The 23029-nt window shown below is 52.7% G+C and overlaps 1 protein-coding gene across 1 annotated transcript; it reads right to left on the reverse strand.

Annotated features, from left to right (window-relative positions):
* Positions 1–375: 375 nt before the first annotated feature.
* Positions 376–22796, reverse strand: MORN5 (MORN repeat containing 5; the record flags this gene model as incomplete). Its single annotated transcript, XM_084236379.1, has 5 exons — positions 376–455; positions 17238–17369; positions 18643–18754; positions 20423–20570; positions 22750–22796. 5 exons carry the CDS (start codon positions 22794–22796, stop codon positions 376–378), a joined length of 519 nt encoding a protein of 172 aa, XP_084092505.1.
* Positions 22797–23029: the final 233 nt, after the last annotated feature.

Below are 23029 nucleotides of genomic sequence, written 5' to 3' on the forward strand. Positions count from 1 at the left end.
CAGAGAAACGCACTCTGCACTTGTTAGTTGCTCATTTAGTTACAGAGATTGGTCATCATGAGGTGGTGATTCTCAAACTGCCAGATACTTAAACACTCAGGCGTGGAAAGCTTGCGAGATGCCATTCCCAGAGATTCTATGAGCAGTTCTAGGGCTCCAGGAATGTCTAGTTTATAGTTTTCCCAGGTGATTCAGATGCAAGGGAAATAAAAATACTGCTCCAAGAAATTATTCAGGAAAAGTACACTTGGGGGCAACTCGCTGCAGAAAACCTTTATTCCTGAGTCACAGTCAGGTTCTAGAACTCCATCCTCTCTGCCAGGCCGGCCGGGGCCCAGCGATGCAGAAGGAAACCTCTGGCAGAGACAGCAGAGCTTACAGCTGGGTCCTGTGGCCCACAATCTCGTCCCAGCCCTTCCGGCATGTCCGGACGATCCACTCATGCTCATCGTCATCTGCAAGGGAAGAGGAGGGGGCAGGTCATACATGGTGCTCATGGAGCTTTCCCTGCCCTGGGAGACCCCCAGGTGGGGGTCTCAGAACTGGGGTCCACTCTAGGACAGGGGTAGGGTGGCCTTTGTGGCCAGTCTCTTTAGCTCTGTGTTAGGTGGTCAGACCTGTGTATGAAAACCAAATCCTTCAGTTGCCCGTGGAGGCCAGGTCTGGGGGAAATTGGACACAAAAGGGCTTGCAGTGTGTGGAGGCCACTGATGGACGCTGTTCAGCCCACCATCTGCTCTGTGCCAGGCCCCTCGGCGGACTGACGTTATTTTTATTTTTTCCCTTTATCCCCCCAACCTACACTCAGTTCCCCCGACCCTCCCCACCATGACAGGGGCCCATTCTAATGATACGATACATACCCCTAAAAATGCAGCTCTGTAAAACATGTATTGTTGTTTTGTGTGCAAATGTGGTTTCAATTTACATAGATGGCATTGTGCTGTGAGTTTCATTGTGTCTTACTCTTTTCACTCAACACTAGACGCTACATTTTCAAGATCTATTCTTGCTGCGACATGTACATCTAGTTCTTTGCTTCTAGCTGCTGCCTAATATGCCACGGTGGGCTTCTGGCATGTTTTCTGTCCACCCTCCCAGTGGTGGACACACAGGTTGCCTTTACCTCCCAGTTTCCAGGAAAAAACGCTGGGCAGACCTTCCTGGATTTCTGGAAGGCCTCCTCGGGCTATATTCCAGGGTGGGTCGGGGGGCACAGAGTCATAAGCACACTGGCCCACTGGGACTCCCACTCTGTGTCTGTGCACGGGGCCCGAAGAGAACTAGTCCCGACCCCTGCCCCAAACAGTGGTCCTCGGGGGTGGAGGTGCACTTGCCTCCTCTCCTTACCCTGCGCCCAGTGCCTCCCGCAGAACAGATGAGGATGGATTACCCATTTTTCTGGGGAGAAGCTGGTGAGCAAGGGGACTCCCCAAGAGCAGGAAGCTGGACAGTCAGCAGGATCAGATTCCCCTGGCCCGGAACTGCTCCCCTTCTGTGAAAGCACCAAGTCCAGCATCTGGGAGGAGGCTTTTCAACAACCTACTGTGTGCTTCTGCTTTACAAACACCAGCCTTCATTCAGTCTCTGTAAAAACCCAACAGGGTCAGGGAGATAGCCTCCATTTGCAGAGGGGACAAGCTCTGTCCCCCTGTCCACACCAGTGGGATTCACACCAAGGACCATCAGGCTGGGAAATCTTCCCACCCGTGGGCAGACTCTATGGGGACAGAAGGAGCGGCTGTACCCACAAAACTAGCCTTCTCTGTCCTGAACTCACCCCTCCCCTCTTGGGCACCTCTCACACTATTTCTCTGTGACCTAAGGAAAAACTTGCTGCCTTGCTCACTCTGGCCTCTCAGGACTGTCCTAAGCAGCCAGTGGGCCTCAGTTTCCCCCAGGGAGGCTGCCTGGGACTCTGCGTGGCTGCAACCCCGGGGGCGCCGAGCACGACGGTACACAAGGAGTTAAGCGCTGGTGAAGCCCACTTTTGCCACACCGCGAGCAGCCTGGTTGATAATTACAGTTCTGAAGTCTCCAGGCTATTCGAATCAGTGCAGCTGCAACCTCTTCAGTGGTAACCCCTGAAACCAGACAAACTGGGTTTATTGTGCTGAACCAGTCCTCGGGCCCCTCCCTGATCGTTACAAATTGACAGCAATGGACTTAACAGCCCTCTTCACTACCCCTTTCACTCTACCTGGCTGCACAGCCACCAATTTGAATCACAGATGCCTCCCCGCCCGCAGCTGCTCACCAACCCACCCGCCACCTCCCTGCGCTTCGCCAGAGGCTCCTCTGGCCCTGCCACGCCAGGGTGAGGCCGCTGGAAGCACATTTCATCAATATTTAAAATGGAATTAAACCTGCAGCTTTGATTAATGCCTCCCAGATCCTGGGAGTGATTACTATTTTGCAAATTGCGATTGTTGGAATATGTTAATATGATTGTCTGAGAACATCTTCACCTTCTCGGATAATTTCCCCCCCACCCTTTCTGGCAAGAGGGGAGGGGGGAAGGGGAGGGCAAAGGATGGGAAAAAACACCCCACAAACTCTTTAATCATTTGTAAATTATTACCCTCAGCACAATTGCCCGTGGTTCAGAGGGGAAGGAGAGGGAGATTTCTGGTTTGGTGCATTTATCTGGAAAAGTTCTAGGCCCCCATTGGTTCAGTAATTCCTCTCTGGGACACAATTCCAAGGGAATGATCTATTTGTCTCTGTACTATTTAGAATCAAGAAAACGGAAATAACCAACATTTCTAAAAGCAAGAGAATGATTACTTTGCCACAGTTCATTCATTGAACAAATGATTTTGAAACACCCACTGTGTGTGAGCATCAGCTAAGCTGGGGAAACAGGGGAGGCACTAGGGGATACTTAGCAGCTATTGAAAAAAATATGGTTTGAAGGCTATAAAGCAATATAGGGGGCTGTTTTTGATATGATGATAATAATAATTAAAAAAAAAAAAAGGTGGGGAGAGGCAAGCACCAAAACTTCACAGATAGTGTCATCTATACAATTTGTGCCCAGAGGAAATATTAAAGATGGTAAATCAAAATGTGAATAATTGTCCACTCTGAACATTGGGACTAGAGAGGCTCTTCTGTTTGGGGTCTTTCCCAAATCTGTCATTAAGGTGTTATCGACAATAGAAAAAATGAAATTAACTATTGGCTTCTTTCTTTTTTTTTAAAATTTATTTATTTATACAAGCTTTGAGGTACAGGCCAGAGGTGCAGGAGGGTGAGAGGATTCACCAGAGACAGAGCGGGGAGCAGAACAGGCAGACTGACCGAAAGCACTGCTGAGGGGAGCAGCGGGCGGCAGGAGAGGTCTGCGCACCATGTGGGAATCTCCCCTGGCCGGCCAGGAATCGAACCGGCGCTGCAGAGGCCATGGACAGCCTCACAGCACTGTGCTCAATCCTCTGCGCCACTGGGAGGCCCTATTGGCTTCTTTCTTACCCTCCAGTTTAACACGTTGGGAATTTCATGCATCTGATAATTGGAATAAGATCTCTCTAGATTCCTAGAAACATCGACTGGATTCCTGGACTTCTGAAAAAGGGCAAAGGCCCAGCAGAAAAGTATTGGTAAAATGCCTAAAGATCATTGAATAGATCCGTCTCCCAGAAGAATTCCACAGAACTTATGTGGACATCTTGCCCTCGGGAGGTGGAACCTTGTTCCTCACGCCTTAGGTGTGGGCTGTGCGAAGTGGCTTTGGCCTAGGAGGACAGCAAAGAGAGAGAGGGTAGAAGAGCCCCTTCTGGTGGGGAGACCTGGCCCAGCACCTCAGCCAGGTGACCCCGTGCAAGGCGAACCGGGGTCAGCCCTGTGGATGGTGGGTACCCTTAATGGGAGGTGATGACCATGGCCTTGACCTCTGTGGTTTTCCTCCCAAAAGCCTATCATTCCAGCCTAATCGTGAGAAAACACCAGAAAAACTCCAGTCAGGGGACGTTCTACAAAATACTTGACCAGACCTCAAAAATGACATCCAGACAGGGCCTCCCCGGTGGCGCAGCGATTGAGCGCTGGTTTGCGAAGCTGCCCACGGCCTCTGAGGCGCCGGTTCAATCCCCCGCTGCTCCCCGGCCACCGGAGGAGGGTCCCACATGGCGCGCAGACCTCTCCTGCCGCCCGCTGCTCCCCTCAGCAGTGTACTTCGGTCCTGCCTGCTCTGCTCCCCGCTCTGGCTCTGGTGAATTCTCTCACCCTCCCGTGCTTCTGACTGTACCCAGTGCATGTATAAATAAATAAATAAATCTTTTAAAAAAAAATTAAAAAAAAAAAATGACATCCAGACAAAGAATTCCTGAGAGATGGTCACAGCCTGGTCACAGCCTAGAGGAGCCGAAGGGGGTCAAGCCCTCTAAATGTAAGAGGGGGGATGGTGTCCTGGGTGGGATCATGGACCAGAAAAAAGAACATTCGGGAAAGAGGAAACCTGAGAGTGGGCTCTCGTTGGTACGAATGTATCAGTCAGTATTCTTCATGCATTGTAACAAATGCACCCTACAATGAAGATGTAATAGGGGTGCTGGGGTGGGGGGGTTACTGGGAACTTTCTGTACCATGTTTGTAATAATTCTGTCAATCTGAAATTTGTTCTAAAATAACTCGTTTAGTTTAGAAATATACACAAATCGGGCGAGCGCTCTAAAAGGTGAGTTTGATCATATTCTCCGAGAGGAGCAGAAAATTTTTCCCACCCAACCATGGTGGTTCACACTCTCTCTCTCTTCTGCCCTCACACACCACGACCCATGAGCCGACACTTCTTTGCACACTTCTTTATTTGTTCTCCTCTCTCTTCATAGGCTGTCAGCCCCCACTGCAGGGACCAAGTCTCCTTGTGGCTCCCTGGCCCCAGCATATGATAGGTACCCAAGACATGATCTGTCAGCTGAAGTCTTGCCGTGACTGCCATCAGCAAACATTCCCCGAGCAACTCCTTTACCCAGATCTCAGTTCAGTGTCACTGCCTCAGCTCCCAGGTCTGTTCATATCCAGCCACAGTCCTTCTTCATTTTACCTTCTTCACAGCTTATGCATTGCGCTGCAGTTTTATTGTTTAAGTAGAAGGTTTCATTCAAACTGCAAGCTTCCTTGAAACGGGGAGCCTTGTCTGCTTGTTCACCAGGGTGTCAAATGAGTCAATCAACAAGCCCAATCCTGTGCCCAGTGTGGGGGACAGAGGGGACTGAGGCCCAGGAGGGGGCACTGACCACAGGCCTGGCTCAGACACTCCTGAGATTTAGGGTTGTCTGCCTCCAGGGCAGAGAGATTTCTTTGGACCTTGCTGAAGCTTTGGACCTGCTGCCACCTGCATATGCTTCCCGGCCCTCCTCTACCCCTCACTGGATCCAGGCTGTGAGAACCAGGCCTCTTGTAGAGAAGAAAAGGAGTTTCTCTGAGAGGCCCCAGATTAGACCTTGAGCACCCTGTTGAGAAGGTCACCTTCTCCTGGATGCTTTTCCTCCAGATAAGATCTGCCTCCCTTCTAGCCTGCCTGCCTCCCCAGCCTCCTCACACAGATGCCTCACCTCTGCAGTCCCCCTGCTCACCAGTGCCTCTTGGCCTTTGCACATGCTGTTCCTCAGAGGGAAGGGAACACCCTTCCATTCAGCACTGCTTTGGCTGCAGGACCTTTTAGGGTTCAAGAAGAGCCCCAGACACTTCCCATTTCTGGGCCTTCATGACTATAAAAGTGGAGAAAGGCCCACATGAGAGTGTAACAATCATGGGATATTTCAAACATGTACACTTGACAAATGAGTGCTTTTTTTTTTTTAAAGATTTATTTTTATTTATAGAACTGGGGTACAGGCCAGAGTCGCGGGAAGGTGAGAGGATTCACCAGAGACAGAGTGGGGAACACAGCAGACAGACGGACCGAAGGCACTGCTGAGGGGAGCAGCGGGCAAAATAGGAGAGGTCTGCTGTGCCATGTGGGATTCTCCCTGGCCAGCCAGGAATCGAACTGGCGCTGCAGAGGCTGCGCCACCGGGGAGGTCCGACAAATGAATGCTTTTAACACAAACAACCACAGGTAACAGAAGTGTGTGATTCCAGGGTTTCTTTCAGAGAAATCCATATCCACAGTGCGCCCAGAGTGGGTGGCCAGGAAAGGGGGTGAATCTAGAGTTGTCTGATGAACTGGGTCATCGATGACCCCTCGTGGACGTGTATGGCCAAGGCCCAGTGTCCTGGCCCCTACTCATGGCCCCTACCTGGACGCCACCTCCCCTAACCCAGGCCGAGGTCATGGTCACCCTCACAGCCTGGAGCAGCCATGACTGAGTCACTGTAAGCACAGATCTGGTACTTAAGGAGAATTTAATAAATACATGGTGAGTGGATGAATAAAGACATATCAATTCGGGTCCATAAAAGCAATAGGCTTACCCTGTGGGATTTGGACAAAGGAGGAAGAATTTCTTCCCCGCCCTCAGCAAACGCAGCTCCTGAGAGGGCAGAGCAGACATGTCAAGCGCAAGGCCAAGGCCGGGCTGCTGTTTCCTTTTGTGTCAAGGTCCTGGATGGAGCAGCCCTACCGCACAGCGGGAGGGGCTGTCTGGGTTCATGCCTGAGTACTAACCACGCTCAGGGTGCTCCCAGCCCTGTGGCCTGGGGCCGGCCTCCTGGTGAGGGCGGGGTGGGGGGCAGGCCTGCACAGGCCGGGGACGGGCCTGGGTCACCAAGGGTATCACCCGCGCCGTCTCCCGGTGGGTGCAGTGCTGAGGGGAGAAGAGACCCTGAAAATCACATAACAGCCGGGCTGTGTTCCTCCCCACAGCTGGCAGGAGCTGCGGGCCAGGACTGCGGAGAGATGGGCTTTGGCGCCTGGCCGCTGAGAGCTGGGACACCCGGGGTGAGCGGGCCTGAGTCTCTCTGGGGCTCCTTTCCTCATCTATGAAGGGGCCTGCCTGGAAGGTTTCCTGGGAGCATCAAGTGAGAACATTCCTGAAGAGCGCTAGCTGTGCAGGAAATGCCCAAGTTGTCTTTGCAAAGTGGGACTTCAGGGCCCTCGATGAACCTGCCAGCCACTTGCTGGATGGTCTTAGACAAGCCACTCCCTCGCTCTGAGCTGGCTCTGGTCTGTACGGGCTTTGCCAGACCTGCCGAGGAAGGCAGAGCGAGGACAGCCATGATGAACGGCACTAGGTGGGCACCAGGAAGGGAGAGCCAGGGGGTCTTTCATTCCCAGATGCCTCCTAGAAAGCATTCTCCAGGGACTCGCTCAGATTGCCCCTGGGACCTCTGGTTCCCATGGGGAGGGGGGAGCCAGAGGAGGAGGCCTGCAGAGGATCATAAGGCTAGAGGCCAAGAGATCAATGAGCTCAGCTAATGATTTTTGCTCAAAGGGCGGTGGGCAGGCCGGGGCAGGCCAGCCCAGTGAGGGTAAGGGGCAGATTCGGTTTGTTGGCACCCACAAGCCTGGCTCTGCTCCTTCTTGGCATACCTTGGCAGCCAGTACACCTGGGGCACACTCCTGTGTGTGTGAAGTGGGGGAGCTGGGTGGGGACTGGAAGAGGGAGGAGACCAGGATGAAAGGCTCCTAGCCTGGGGCAAGGGGATGGGGCTCAGTGGGCTGAGCTGGGGCGCTGCCTGTCTCCCTGAGAAGAGGGTCACGTTTCTCCCCCCCCACAGGTTGTCCCCCTTGAGGATGAGGGGGCTAAGGCTTAGAGGGGTGAAAGGACTTGGCCCCTTGGAGGGGGCGGGCCGGGAGTGCAGGTGTGAGTGCTGCTTCCTGAGGCCGTGTGTCCTGCGCAGATGTGGTGTGTGAGACTCTGCCTGGGCGCCAGCGTGTAGAGTGCGTGATGTGTGTGTGCGAGGGGCTGAGCTGCGGGGTGAAGAGGAGTGTGTACTCATGGGGTATGTGTGGGAGTGAGTCCCTCAAGTTTTACTTTGTGTGATGAGAGGCTGAGGGAGGGGCCCATCTGCCCCTCCACCCCACATAGCCTGGGGCTCACCCAGAAGGCCGGCCTTGCCTGGCTCTGGGGATGAAGGCTCTGCCCTGACACTGTCCTCCTTTCCTGGGGTCAGGGCCCCTCTCAGCAGGTTCCTGGTGAACTCTGGCTCATGGCTGGGGTGGGAGGTGCACAGCAAACCAGGTACTCCAACCTGTGAGCAGGTACTGCCACCACAGCCTGGCCATGCCCTCTGTGCAAATGCAGGTCTATGTGAGCTGGTGGGTAGGGCCAAGGCCCCAAAGGTAGCCGGTGCCCACAGTGAGGGTGGTAACGCCCAGGCAGCCCTGGCATACCTCCTCACAACAGAGAGGCTTTGAACTTTGCTGCAGTGTTCTGGCCACAGGCCCAGGCCACGCCATCACCGATATTGAGGTCATGGCCCAGGCAGAGCCTGCCCTCAGCAGGAGGGGGACTGTGGGGCTGCCCTTGCTTCTCCTGGTAAAGGAGCATCCTCTGGGCTCATGGGTGGGGGGCTGGGGTGAGTTAGACCAACTGCTTCAAGCACTGGGAACTAGACGTGCAGGGCCTAGCACCCACAAGCTTTTTTAAGGCTTATTCAAAGAAGCTGGGAAAAAATGACTGACTCTAAACTACAAAAAGGGAAACTGAAATTAATAAATGTTGTAATTGATGCATTCAGGCATAATTATTAAATTTAGAAATAAAAATAATTTATTGCACTTGAAATCAATTTGTAAGCTTGGTTTCCTCCTTTTGCAAGAATTCTCCAGCAGGCACATGGCCCTCCAGAAATCACAGCCAATTGTTCAAAGACTTGTAGTCACACAATTTACCAAGCAAAGTTTCAAAGATCCTTTCAAAGTTTTAACCGCAGAAAGAAATTATATTTCATGTGGGAGTGTGGATACATTTTGCTTTAATATGTTGAAAGGGCTGGGGTGAGGCCTCCGGGGTCAGATTTAGGGCTGGGTCAGGGCGCGGGGTGAGTCAGGAAGATGGCTGCCTGGGACAGGAAGCACCTCGGGTGCAGGCGCCTGATCTCATACGACCCTCACAGCCACCCCTGCCCAGGGCCCAGCTGGTGTTGTCGCAGGTGGGGGTTTTAGGTAAAGCTCGCACGGTCATAATGACCCTGGGGACTCTCTTAACAAGGCTCCATGTTGCAGAAGGACGTCCCACTAAGCGCCACACAGCCTGTCTCTGACACTATTGGTGCAGCGAGTTCTTCCCGCTGCTGGGGTGCAGAGGCATTCCAGCATTTCCTTAAATGTGGAACCATCCTGTGTATGGCCAGTGTCCACACGAAGGAGGCATCCAGGGAGGAGACCAATTTATTCACGTCTTCCCATCAAGTGAGACGCGACGTCGCCAACACCATTCTGCTCCCCTTTGCCCCACTTACACTTTTGCAGCCGGCATCATCGGACATCGAAACGTCTGCCTGATGCCTAGCCACGGTAACGGGCAGTTCGGAGAAGCCAAGGACCGAGGCCAAGGTTACTTGGCTGGCTGCTCCCCCTTCCCTACCTGCCCTGTGTCCCTTGCTCTGTCTGCCTGTCCCTTCTGCCTCTGCTCTGCTGCTGTGTGCGGACAATGGACTGCAGGAGACAGGGCTGCCAGTTGGGACCTCCTCCAGCTGGGAGATTCTGGGGGCTGAGTTGAGGCTGGGGCAGTGGAGACAGCCAAGAGCGATGCCAGATTTAAGGATCTGCAGAACTCGGTAATAGACCCAAATACGCATAACCCTCAGCGCAGCCTTGCAAAGATCATGCCTTCTCACCGGGGCAGGGACCCGAGGCTCGCAGAGGTGAAGTCCTCGGCCCGGGCTCACTCAGGTGGAGAGGGTCATAGCCAAGTCTGTCTCAGAGATGCAGCCGCCACCATTACATGCTTCCCTGAAAAGCCCTCTGCCACTGCCCTGGCTTTCCTCACTATCTAAAGAACTGATGCCGAGCTCTCTCGCCTGATGTCTCAGGCTGTCTCTGGTCCACTGTGCCCCTCCCTCTGGAATGTCCAACTCCGGCGGACTCCTACTCACCCGTCAAAGCCCAGTCTGGCCATCACTGCCTGAGGGAAGCCTCCCTTGATTTTTTTCCCTCATCCACCAACACACCAGCGGGTCTCTGATGTCCCCTCTTGACATTCCAAGGCCCTGCATCTCTTGGAGTCTTTGCTCATGCTGTTCCTTTCCTTCCATATAACCAAGTCCACCTCTCATCCTTTAAGGCCTAGCCAACCACCAGCTTTTCATCTTCTTGACTCCATCTGGCACACACGTGCTCTTCTCTGTGCTCTCCCCACACAACCACACACTGTGCCCCTGGCTTCAGGAGAACATGGCTGGTTTTTTTTTTTGGGGGGGGGGTTTCATGTCTGATATTTCGAATTAAACATCAACATAAACATCACAGGGAATATAGTTATGTCGAATTTCCTTGCATAGCCTTACTTTTATGGCTTCTGCTATTTGCGTTCTGAACCCCACTTGGAGGGGTGGGAGGCTCATGACAGGCATTTGAGCACTCGGGCGCCTCACATTCGGAGAACACCCAGCCCAGCCCCTGCGAGGGGTGGGAGGGCAGCACACTGAGTCTGGCCCCCAAGAGAGACCCCAGTATCTGCAGGGGCCAGTGAAGGCCTGTGTCTGGCGGGATCTTAGGGGGCCTGAGGCTCCAGGTGGATAAGAAGCGATGAGACTGAAGGGGAACACATCTAGGACAGGGCCTAGGGCTGGACGGAGAGATGGGGGAGCAGCAGACTGCCAGTCCTGGCTTGAAATCAGCACCAAAAGCAGGTGGAGGAGGGCTGTGTGCCAAGGTGACGCTGGCTGCTCCCTTGGGGCCACAAGTCAAGGAGGCCCTGCTTCTCAACCACCAGAGTGGTCCTCCCCCCAAACCCACACATTGGTGAAAATAATCACAGCTGTGACCCTGGACAAGCACTGTTCACCCATGATCTCAATGATGCTCAGCACACCCTGGAAGGAGGCTCCTATTTCTACACCCATTTTTCAGATGAGCAACTGAAGCTCAGAGAGGCTAAGAGGCTGCTGGCTCCATGACACACTGCGGACACGTGGCAGAGCTGGGATCTGATGGCAAATCTGGCTCTAAAGCTCACCCTGAAACCCAGCCAGCCTGCCCTGAACCTGAGGTGGAGCAGGGCTTCCAGCCTGCACCCCAGCTCCCCAGCTTGGGCTGAGGAAGAGAGGGGAGGCTGCTGGTCCAAGGGCTCTGGCCTGCCTCACTTCTATTAAAGCAGACAAAACAAACCATTAGGCCACTGGCCGGCTGACTCCAGCGGAAGGGGGAGCTGTGTCTTCTGCATATCCCCAGGAGGCTGCCACGGGGTGGGGGGCGGGCAGGGGATGGGGGAATACACAGACAGGGCCTTTGGTACTGGTGTGGGGACAGGGGTTGGCAACGGGCAATCCCACCCACAGCGGGGAGGTGGCAAGCGGGGCAGGCTACTATTCCTGGAGCAATGAATGACCTTGGTGGGGCCTCTGGGGCAGGCTGCTATTCCTGGAGCAACGATCTTGGTGGGGCCTCCCATCGGCCTCCAGGCACTGACTCGCCACCTCCGGAGGCCCAGTGCACCTGAGGGCTTCTAGCGGCTGCTCTGGGGAGGAGGCCCATCCATGGCTTTGTCCAGATTCTCAGAAAGGGCTACAGCCACGCTCTCTGTCTGCTTCACAGCATGCCTCTGGCTTCAAATCCCAGTTCCTCCCTTTACCAGCTGCATGTCAGGAAATAACTGACACGCTGAGCCTCAGTTTCCCCATCTGTCAGACTGGGACCCCAGAAAGTTCATGCGCCAGGCTGTGTGAGTCCCTGGCAGAGTAGAGGGCTTCGGTACGCACCCCTGCCCCTCTACCCCTCCTGCTTGAGGCAACCCCACCCCTGCGATCTGTGTGGGCATTTTTTTCCGCAGCAACAGTGCGATATTATCCCTCCGCAAAGTCGTCATTACGGCGCTGCTAACAATGCCACGGATGAGGCAGGGAGGCCCCGCGTGCCAGCCTCCAGGTGATTACAACATTTGGGTAAATTGCCTTTTGTCTCCAGGAGAGATGGCGGCGGGAGGGGGCTGTGCGGGAGCCGTGCTCGCCATTTTCCAGAAGCCACCGGGGGAAGCGTCTGGGAGGAGGCCAGGCAGCAGCAGTCCCGGCTGGCAGGGGGGAGACTGGGGTGCAGCCCGGCTCAGGCGGACAGGTGATTTGTCCTCTCTGGGTCTCAGGTGAAGGCACCAGAGTCTTGTTTTGTCAGTGGCCTTGAAAGACTCTTTCCTGTTCTCATCTTGTTCTTTTTGAACCAGAGAGTGGGCAGAGAACTACCCAGGAAAAAGAATCACACTGCAGTCTGACCCGGGTAGCAATTTGGGGTTCCTTCTTTGCAGGTAAACTCTGGTTTCTCAGTCAGCACCAGCCCACGTGTCCTCTTGGTGACTCTGGGCTGGGCATTTCGCCTCCCCTCGGTTTTCTCATCTGTGAAATGGGGGCTATAAAGATGACTATTTTGCAGGGTAACCGCGAGGATCCGATGAAAGAAAACGCAATCTATGAAGTGGTACACCAGTGCCAGGACAGAGCGCTCAGTGGAGGCTGGTTATTATTACTCTCCTGGGCTGTTAGCTGAGATAAAATTGAGTCACCTTCGTGCAGCGACAGACCTGCTCCTTCACCGCCATTTTCACGGCAGCATTGTAATTTACTCTAAGAATATACTTTGTGTTATTTAATCAGTTCCTTCCCGCTGGACATGTGGGATGTTTCCCATTTCCAACTATTTAATAATGCCAAAGCAACTTTAGAAGATCATTTCTAGGTAGCTTTTCTAGAGAGGGGAGGGAGGTAGAGAAATACCAGTGTCTGGCCCTGCCAGGCCTCCGTGAACCGGGCATCTGGGAGCTGGCCTGGTAAAGCAGAAAGAGGAAAACCCCTGGAGGTGGATGAGCTTGGGGGGAACCCCGCTCCTTGCCTAATTTCCTGGAGAAATCCCTTAACCTCACCAAGCCTCAGTTTCCTCAATTGTCAGATACACCTCTGCCCCACCTCTGCCCTCTCAAATGAGTGCCTGGTGCCTGGTGCTTGGCCCACGCTGGTTTTCACCACACTGTCATCTCCAAGTCCTTCGTCGTCCTCTTTCTGGGGAAGTCAGCCGTCACCCCCCAAAGACTCCCAATCACCCGGGGCCAGCCGGGTCACTCATAGGACCCCAATCCACACCCTTTCTTCCCATTGTCCGTGGGCGCATGCGAAAGCAGCCTGTGCTCTTGATTTGAAATTCTGTCTGGAACCCACAGGTTCAAAGGCACAGGGGCCCTCGCTGCAAATAATCACTGGTATGCGATGTTTTTAAGAAGCTAAAGCCATTGTTTCTGATTGAAGGCAAGTTGGTGCTATTTTGAAGAGCAGTGCGATTAAGCGGTGGCGTTATCTCCCTAACCACTGGGAATTAGACGCTGTTTGAGAGATTTGTGAGCTCTAGGACATTTGCCAGATGTGCTTGATTCCACATTTCAGACAACAAAGGGGATAATGTTGGCGGGAATCTTCACGGCATTTCTGATGATCAGGGTATTCTCTGAGGATGGTGCTGAGACCTTTCGGGGGAAGAATTTCAGCTTTTACATAAACTAATTTGGGATGCTCACTCTGTGTCTTCCACAAAGCAAATTTAGTTCATTGTTAGTTGTATATGTTAAAATGGTTACGAGGGTTTTTTCCTTTGAATATTAATAATGTGCCTTTCATCTGAGACATTCACATGGGGTGTCATTAATTGCGGGGAGGGAGTAAGGATTAGTGGTGCAGTTATTTTGCAAATGACTCCTACTGGTAACGTTGAGGCAAGCAACAGCTCGGTGAAGAGACAACGTGCAAACAGCTCACACGGCTGGAGCTTATTCTTCCAGAGAGCCTTGAAAGGGGCGCGGAGGAGGGGAAGGGTGAGCGCTAATCTCCCACTCGCCCACCATATTAAGGGTAATTATCCCAAATATCTTCAAATGCCTCCTCATTGGCCTGCCGTGTGTGTAAAGGGCCCTTTGCCAAATAAGGTAGCGTCTCATTTTGGGGACTGTGGTGTTTTTGTCTTAAGACTCTAAAATGGACCTTTTCGTTCATTTAGGAACATCGCTGAGCTCCCGCTGGGTTCCAGAGGAACAGCGATGAATGAAATAGCCCCGTCAGGGAGGGAAGAGCTAGGACACAAAACCGGGGAGGAGAAAGAAAAGCGCCTCTGGGGCACGGCTGGATTCCACTGTGACTCTGTCCCCAGCTAAGTGACGGGTGTCCTTGTGGCAGATCAGGGCTCATGAAAATTACCCACTGGGCAGGGTGGAAAGGAGCAGAGGCGATAAGCAGGGAAGGTGCTTAGCAAGGGCCTGGCGAGGGGCCTCCACAGTGGTCATGCCTCTCCCAGCTTCGCTTCGAGCTTCGGACGGACAGGTCAAGTCACCTGCCATTCTACTGGGTGACGGGTGAAGACTTTATGGTCTTCTGTTATGTGCTGAACATTGAGGGGTGAGGAAGGGAGTGTCAAGGGAGTTCAGAGAGTGAAGGTGAACCCAAGGTGACCCTCCTGCAGAACCCCAGCTAGTGGCCTCCTGTGAGCTGAGCATGCTGGCTCTGAGCTGCCCAGGGGCGTGTGCTGTGTAACAGCAGAGGCTCGGGCTGCTGTGTCGACCGCGGCATGGCCTGTCACCCACCTCAGACCTGACCAGCCGTCCTGGGCCTTCAGGATGCCAACAGGAAGTGCTGTTTATGGGGGCAGATGGGAATGCACAGGAAAATAGACGATGGACAGAGGCCCTAGTCAGCCCCTGGTCGGGTGAGGTGAGTCAGGGTAATGACTAGGTGGCCGCCTCCAGAGAACCCCTCTTAGTGGTTTCCGGGACATTCTCAACTTGATCTGTCCTATATTATCAGAACTAAAATACCCCTTGGCTACCTTTGTCCTCCATCATAGCCTCTTAAGGTTGGAAAGACCCTAGAAATTATCCAGCCTCACTCCCTCATTTGACAGATGAAGAGAAAGGGGCCGAGAGAGGGCAGGCATCGGCTCAGACCAGCCAGCAGGCAGCCAGAGAGCCGGGTCAGGCGGCCATGTCTCCACCCTGCGGCCCGTGGGCCTTCCAATGCCCCTTTCTTGCCATCTTGCCAGAAGGATCTCCCATCTAATCTTACCTGCTTTGTCCCCTTCTCTGTATGGAACTAGAGAAATCTTTCAGAAGGATGAATCAGTTATTGCTCTACCTGCCTGAAACCTCCCCTCGCCCTGCCCTCTTCATTCACCCCAACACAGCTCCCTTCCCCATCCTCCGGTGAAAAGACACCCATGATCTTTCCAGCTGCCTCCTTCAACCCACCTCTTGCTCCTCCTCTCTTGCTCTTCTTCCCCTGATATACCATCATCTCATGCACCATGAGCTTCATGGAAGCCCCAAGCTATGCACTGGTCTCCCCCATCTCTAATCCTTTGCACATGCTGTTCCCTCTTCTTTAACACTCTTCCCGACCCTACTGTGCTCCTCTGCTCTTCTGTAGGTTTTCACATTACATCTTGCTTTTCCCAGGAAACCTCCCTGGCCTGCTGGCCTCAGGGGTGGGTCTCCCTACTGGGTTCTCTGGCAACAACTCTATACTGTTACAACCCACTTTACTGTCAGTTTCACCTGCTCCTGTGACACTGACCACCTTCATGCCTAACCACAGCCAGACCCCAGCAAGTAGTCACTAAATTGCTGTTGACAAGACAATCATCAGTGTCCGTTCTTCTCCAAGCTTCCTAAGAATCGCCTTCCCGCCCCAGGATGCTACTTTTCAGGACTTTGTTTTCTAGAGCAGTTTAAGGGTCACAACAAAATTGAGAGGAAGATACAGAGATTTTCCATATCCCCCCATCCTGCCTCACACCCAGCCTCCCCATGATCATCACCCCCACCAGCAGGTACACCTGTTCCCACAGATGAGCCCCCAGGGACACGTCGCAATCACCCAAAGTCCAAAGCCCACATTAGGGTGCCCTCTCGGTGCTGTACAATCTGTGGGCTTGGACAAGGTGTGATGTCGTGTACCCACCATTGCAGTGTCATCCCAGATGCATCTTCTTTGTGGTACAGAAGAGGCGGACTGATGCAGAGCAACAGAAGGGACACATAGTCCAGTCATGAAGCTACTGACCTCGATGCCCCGCCTTCTAGACTCGGCGTCTTGAGGCTGGGGCTGGGACTACATGGACATTTCTGCCTTGCCAACTGGCCCCCAGTCGAGTGCTTCGAGGCAGTTAGTGGGAGAGGGGACACGCGCTTCTCTTTCGCTTGCTGCTCACGTTGGTGATGTCTCAGCAGAGGCATTTCACATCCAGCTTCCAGTTATTTCCACATGCCTGGAATCAACTCGGCTCGTCATTCTCTCTCCAGAGGCCCCATGGGAAATGCCCCCTCTTCAGAGGTCTGTGTTGCAGCTCCTTGGCATCCTGATAAGTTCTAATTTCCCAATCTCTTGCTTTTCTCGCCCAGTTCTTGAGATGATGGCTGCTTCCTGCGCTTATTTTCTCTGTTACCTCAATGTTCTTTCCTCTCGCATTTATAGTTCCTAACACCTATTTAGCCAATTGCCTGGTAGGACATTCCTGCTGATTTGCAGACTATAGTCTGACTGACACAGGGGAGATAAGACGAAGTCCCTGCTAACATGGCCCTTACAGTCTAGTGCCAAGACAGGTAGTGAGCAATTAGTTGTGCAAGTGAGTACTTAATTCCAGTTGAAATACGTGGTGAAACTACAAGAGATACTAGCATATTGGAGGCCCTGCTTAGCATTGTTCAGCTCAGGACCTCCTCTTATTTGATCAAGAAGCATCATGGTGGACCATGGGCACCCAGGAGCATCCAGCAGAACTATTACCACTCTGCCCTGCGTTCACAGGGAGGGGAAGTCGCTCAAGGAAACTGCCAGGGGTCCCGGAGGGGGAGCATTTGACCTGCTTCTCCAGTAACGCTGGTGGTGGTGCAGGTGTCTCAGCTGCCGGGTTCATCTGAAACATCAGCTAACAATTCCCTTCGCTCCTATTCCGGCACCACGGAGCCACTCTGATCATCACGGAATCACTGAGGAAATTTCCCCATAAGGAAAGGAAGCTGTCATCAATCAGATTTTTGTCTTTTGTCAGCCAAAGCTTCTTTCTCACCAAATGCAAGTGTGCCTGTGCACACGTGGGCACACCCCTCTGTGTGGGCGGGCGAAGAGAGGGCCCAGACCGTGGGGCATCAGAATAAACATACCTGCATTTCGCAGAAAGCGATTATTATAATCTTTGATGATCCTCGTTTTGGGGTCATAGAAGCCGTCTCCACAATCATAGCAGCCTTCAGGGATTTTTCTAGGTGGGTCCATATTGGTGAGTTGAGAGATAACTTGAAAGGACATAAGGGATGATTAATTCACCACCAAGGCCAAATCCAAACACAGCCCCCCCCCCCCCGCCTCCCCAAAGTGGGAAGTAGCCTGGCCGGCTTCTTCCTTTGACCCCAGGCCCCCTTTTCTAGAGATACCAGGACAAGGGCTCAGGTCCTGGAGTCAGAGAGAGGATGCCTTGAGGATGCCTCTGAGTCTGCCACGTGGATGGAAAGGCATGTCCAGGAGAGGGTGGCGTTCGAGGTGGCAAAACCCAGGGGCAGGAGCCATTTGCCTCCTTCAGAAAACCTTGGGGAGCAGGGTACGGCTCGGAAGAAGAGCAGGTGGGCTGGTGGGCAGGAGTCAGGGCACTGAGAACCTTGACTTTCACCAGTCACCATGCTAGCTGCTGGGCACTGAGCTAAGTGCCGGGCGTGGTGCTACGTGCTTGGATCCTACCACTTCCCTCACTCTCGCAGCAACCCATGACTCCATTTTCTAGATAAGAAAACGGAGGCAGGGTCAGCTGGAGGTTCTGTGAGACGGGGATCCGAGACGCCACCCAGCTCCGCTGTCACGGCGATTTCCCAGAGAAACCAGCCCTCGGAGAAGTGGAGAGAGGGCTTTACCGGTCACACCGGCGGGCTCCGTGGGCTAGCTCCCCCAAGGCTGAGCACCCAAGAGTGAAAATGGCAGGGTTTTCTACCGTGTGTGTGAGGAAACCTGCCATCCCATCCATCATAGCATGAGCATTCTTTACTGTTCGGGAGAAGGGTCAAGGTAGCCATGGCTACCACCGCCAACAAGCAGTGCGGTGCGCCCAGCCACCTCTCGGCTCCAGCGAGCAGCAGCATCTAAGGAGCAGGCTCCCCCACGCAGCAGACTTGTAAACCTCCTGCTTCCCCTCCACACCGGGCACACGGCCCTTTAGTGCTGCGAGACAACAGCTGAGAGGCGTCCTGCACCCGCGTGTGTGCAAGAGCCCGTGGGAACACGCACTTTATGTGCATTACCTTAGCCACAACAGGCTCACAGGGCAGATGATGCGCTTGCCCGATTTTGTGGGAGAGAAACAGAGTGAATGTGCTGTGAGTGGTCTCTGGCTAGAACAGCGGAAGCGACGCTTGAAGACTCTACTTTCTGGCTGCAGACCCAGCTCTTCTGAGTTCTACGGCCCCTGCGGGACACTGCCCACCCTTTGGGTTACTTCAGTAGGCCTGGGCCCACTGATTTAGAATGGCCTTTTCTTTGGGTGTGAAGGGAGAGGAAGGGGGTGAAGGGAGGGCTGGGTACCTGCAGGCTTCAAGCCATAGCAGATCTCGGTGTAAAATCTGCGGTCGTAGCTGTCACAGTAATGCCAGTGCTCCCCGTCATACTGCAGCCCATCCGGGAAGGTGTAGGTGCCCTGGAAGAGGAGGAACCCACATGGCATGTAGGGTGGAGGGAGCTCAAACCCTCTGGCCAAGAAGGACAGACATCAAGGAGGAGGTGGCTTTTTCACTGCCTCAGAAAAGAAGCGATAACTCCCACAACTGTCACGGCCCTGACGATTAGGGATATAAGGTGCCTTGTCCTGTGCCTGGCACTCAGATTATAGCAACTCATGCTGTGACCTTGGGCAGATGACCAGCCCTCTCCAGCCCTGGCTTCTTCATTTGTAAAAGCAAGATGATAATGGTATATATTTAAGAGGCTCGAGCCAATGAGGTCAGCATGAAGCAGTGAGTGCTAGCTCACAGTAAGCAATCAATAAATGTTACGTTTTTATGTTATATTTTTTTCATTATGATTGTAGCTAAGAAGGTCGTGGTCTTTTGTGCAAACGCATTCTGCTTTCCCCGCCTTAGTGCTGAAGGAAGCCTCAGGATGCAGGCATGGCGTTGGTGTGTGCATCAGGAAACAGGGGTGGAAATTCCAATACTATTAATTCATCGTGTGACCGTGGGCAAGTCACACCCCCTTCCTGGCAATGAGCTAGGCACTGGGGAGACAGTGATGAGTAAGACTGGGGGCTGAGATTCTCTGAGCTGTAAAACAAGGAGTATTTCTTAATCTTTTTTTAGGTTATACGGCTCCTTAGTGAAACTGATAAGGGCTATTTTTCTCCCCAGAGAAAAATAGAGCCCAGCACACATAGACACTCTTGTATATAAGTCAGAAGCCTTCATGGATGCCCTGATTTCTACCCAAAGCCAACAGATCCCTGGCTAGACCCCTTGGACTGGACGACTTGCCACGATAGTAGTGGTGGTGGCAGTAATAGTATAAGAGCTAACACGAACTGAGTGCCTCCTTACTCTCATAACCAGCCCAGGAGGTGCTAGTACTATTGTGGCAGATGAATGATGGTTCCTCCAAAGGTGTCCACTTCTTATCTCTGGAACCTGTGAATAGCCACATTACAAAGCAAAAGGGACATGCAGATGTGACTTAAGGGTCTTGAACTGGGAGATGATTCTGGATCATCTGGGTAGGCCCAATATCATCACAAGAGTTCCCCCCCCCCCCAAGAGAAAGGCGAAGGGTCAGTGTCACAGAAGATGAGGTGATGACAGAAGTAGTGGAAAGCCGGCGAGGTGACGACAGAGTGGGAGTCACAGTGACATGTGGCCATGAGCCAAAGTATACAGACAGCTTCTAGAAGCTGGAGAAGGCAAGGAAATGGATCCTTCCATAGGGCCTCCGAAAGGAATGCAGCCCTCTGATCTGGTTTTAACTTCTGACTACCAGGACTGTGAGATAGTTTCTGTTGTTTGAAGGCACTGAGTTTGTAGCAATTTGTTACAGCAGCAATAGGGAACTAATACAAACACTGTCCTCAGTTTATAGATAAGGAATGCAAGTCTCAAAAGGGGAAGTCATGGGCCCAAGGTCACACAGTTAGTTAGTGGCATAACAGGATTCGAACTCATCCTGGCCTCTCCATAGACACTTCCGTATCCAGAAGAAGAGAATTTCAGAGCCCTAGGAGATCAAGAGGGAGTAGAAGGAGGTGGGCACCAGACCGGGAGAGCTGGGGTCTTTTTCTGTCTGGGTTCTCCCCTTCCCAGCACCCCCTTCCCAGGCTGATCACCTTGATGGCCAATCCCTTTTCCCAAATGCCGTCGTATCTGCTCCCGCTGGGGAAGTATAGGGTTCCTTGGCCATGAAACATGCCATCCTTCATTTCCCCGACATATCTCGTCTCGGTAGGGAGGATGTATTCAGCATTGCCCTCCATCCTGTGAGGACAAAGGGACGTCACTGAGCCCTGCGTGGCAGCTGGAGGATCAGGACAGGCAGGCACGGGAGGGGTAGCGGGAACTTCATCTGGGATCCTCAGATGCCACTGTCCCAGCAATATTCTATTCAATACCAAAAATCTTTGTTTCCTTCAAAAGCTCAAAAATGAGGGGGCTGTATTTTTGCAGGGAAGGGTAGGTAGGGTTAAGTATATTTGTGCTCCCTTTCACCTGCCGGCTGTCCTGTAGTTCACACTGCCCCTGGAGGTACCCACTTGGAGGCCCAGAAAGTGGAGGGATGTACAAGGTAAGGTTGAAACTAGGGTTCCTGGAAGCTGGTTCTGTGTCTTCCCTGCTCCCCCCAGCAAGACCAGCACACCCCTGCCCATTACACCACAAGGGGAATATTTGGAAAGCATGATATTTAGGTGGGAGAAAGGGTTTGAATCTTAGTTCCCAAACTTTCCTAAACCTTTCTGTTTGTGCTCCTTCCTGCCTTTGAGCCTTTCTTTTATCCAACAAATATACATGGAGCGCCTAGTATGTATGAGGTGCTAGGCTGAGTCTGGGCAGCAAGATGCCACACAGACACAACAGGGACCAAAGCAGTCACAGCCCCTGTCCCCCAGAGGTGGGGTGGGGGGCACACAGCATTTACAGAGTGTGTGTAAATGCCAGGCAGAGGGAAGACAGGCCCATCTTGGGGCACAGGGCAGGACCCCCACCTCCACCTGCTGTCCAGTTTCTTCATGGGTACAATGGCTGAGCCTAACCCAGATAGTGAGTGACGGATTTCCTAGTGAAGGGCCTGGCGTCATGGAGTGCTTAAGAAATATATTTTCATTCATTTCTTCAATCCTTCCCCACTAGCTGAAGTCGCCTCTCCTAACTTGGCCTTGGGATGTCTCTAGGCTTTTGTTTGTGCTTCTGTTGGACACTTAGCACTTTCTCCCTGTGTTATCGTTGTGTGCCTCCTCTCTCCTATTTAATCACTTTTTGGGATGAAGACCTTAGTATCCTCAGCTCCAGAATCTACCACATAAGGAATGAAGGAAACAGAAAAGCTAGCGACTGACTGCCTGGCTGACAGAGGTGCTGTCATGGCACAGGCCCCAGGCAGGAGAGCACTGGGGTCAAGGAACAGCCTCTGAGCCATGCAGACCTGGAGCCCAGGCCGGTATCTACCTCTCCCTGCCTGTGTAACCTTAAGCAACTGCCTTCACGTCTCTGTAAAATGGGGATAATGACAACACTCCTGTTCCCCTACCCCCGACCCATAGCTGTTTGGGATAATTGGGTGAAATAATAGCTGTGAGATTACAGCTGAATTCCTGGCATATAACAAAAGCTCAAAAATTATTTTGCTTTTACGCTGTTGCAAGACATGGGAGGACAGAGACTTCTTCTCCTTTCTTGCATCTCTTTGCAATCTCCTTCTAAACCCTTCTCTGACATTAGACTCCACCCCCTTTTACTGAACTGTCAACTGGACATCATTTCTCAGACCCGCAGATATCTCCAGCTCACTCAAAATGGAACTGATCCTCTCTTCCTCCAAAGCGGCCCCTCCTCAGAGTTCTCAATTTCTATGAATGGCATCAGAATCCTCCCTGGCAGGGGGTACAGCTCAATGGGAAAGCATCTGCTTAGCATGTATGAGGTCCTGGGTTCAGTCCCTGGTGCCTCCAAAGGCAAGTGTTGTAACTACTTTGAGCCTCATTTTTTTTCACCTATAAAATGGGGGTGATGGCCTCTATTTCATAGGATTGCTGCGAGCAGGGGAAAGATTTAGGAAAAGACAATAGGTGAAACGGTTTTCTCATTTATTTGTTTGCTGGCAATACACCAACTAGACTGTGAATTCCGGGAGAAAGAATATTATCATTTCTCAGTCTTACCCCATATCTAAAAGTGGCAGATAACAAACACACACAAATACACGTGAAATGAACGAAGCTCAGCTCTGCTTCTGTCACTGAGAAAGTGATCTCCCTTCTCTGCATAGACATTTTCCTGAACTGTAAGATGGGAACAAACAATCCTACCTGAAAGGGTAGTTCTGAAGGTTAAAAGGGACAAAGTTGGTGGGAAGTGGCACCAAGTACCTTTGCAAAAGCAAAAAGACTTCTTTTCCCAATCACAGATGTTGAAGACATAGTGCATCAAAAGGGGGCCTTACCTCCCATGTACAAATTCCCCAATATATTGGCTCCCCGTGTACTCCATGGGGCCGGCCTCTAGCTTCCAGTAGTTGGAATCCAGGCGTCTTTCTGCCTACCCCTTCACTATGACAACCGGGGTGGGCGGAGCCGGCGCTAGGCCACGCCCCCACGGTCTCCCAGAACGTCCAGGTGTTGCGCATGCTCTGTGACTCGCGGTTGGGCAGAGCAGTGCGCCTGCGTGTCGCCGGCTGCGCATGCGCAGGCGCTCGGCGGCCCTGTTCGGCGGTCGAAAGGGGA

Source organism: Talpa europaea, assembly GCF_964194135.1.
Source record: "Talpa europaea genome assembly, chromosome: 7".
In the NCBI taxonomy this organism is placed as follows: Eukaryota; Metazoa; Chordata; class Mammalia; order Eulipotyphla; family Talpidae; genus Talpa; species Talpa europaea.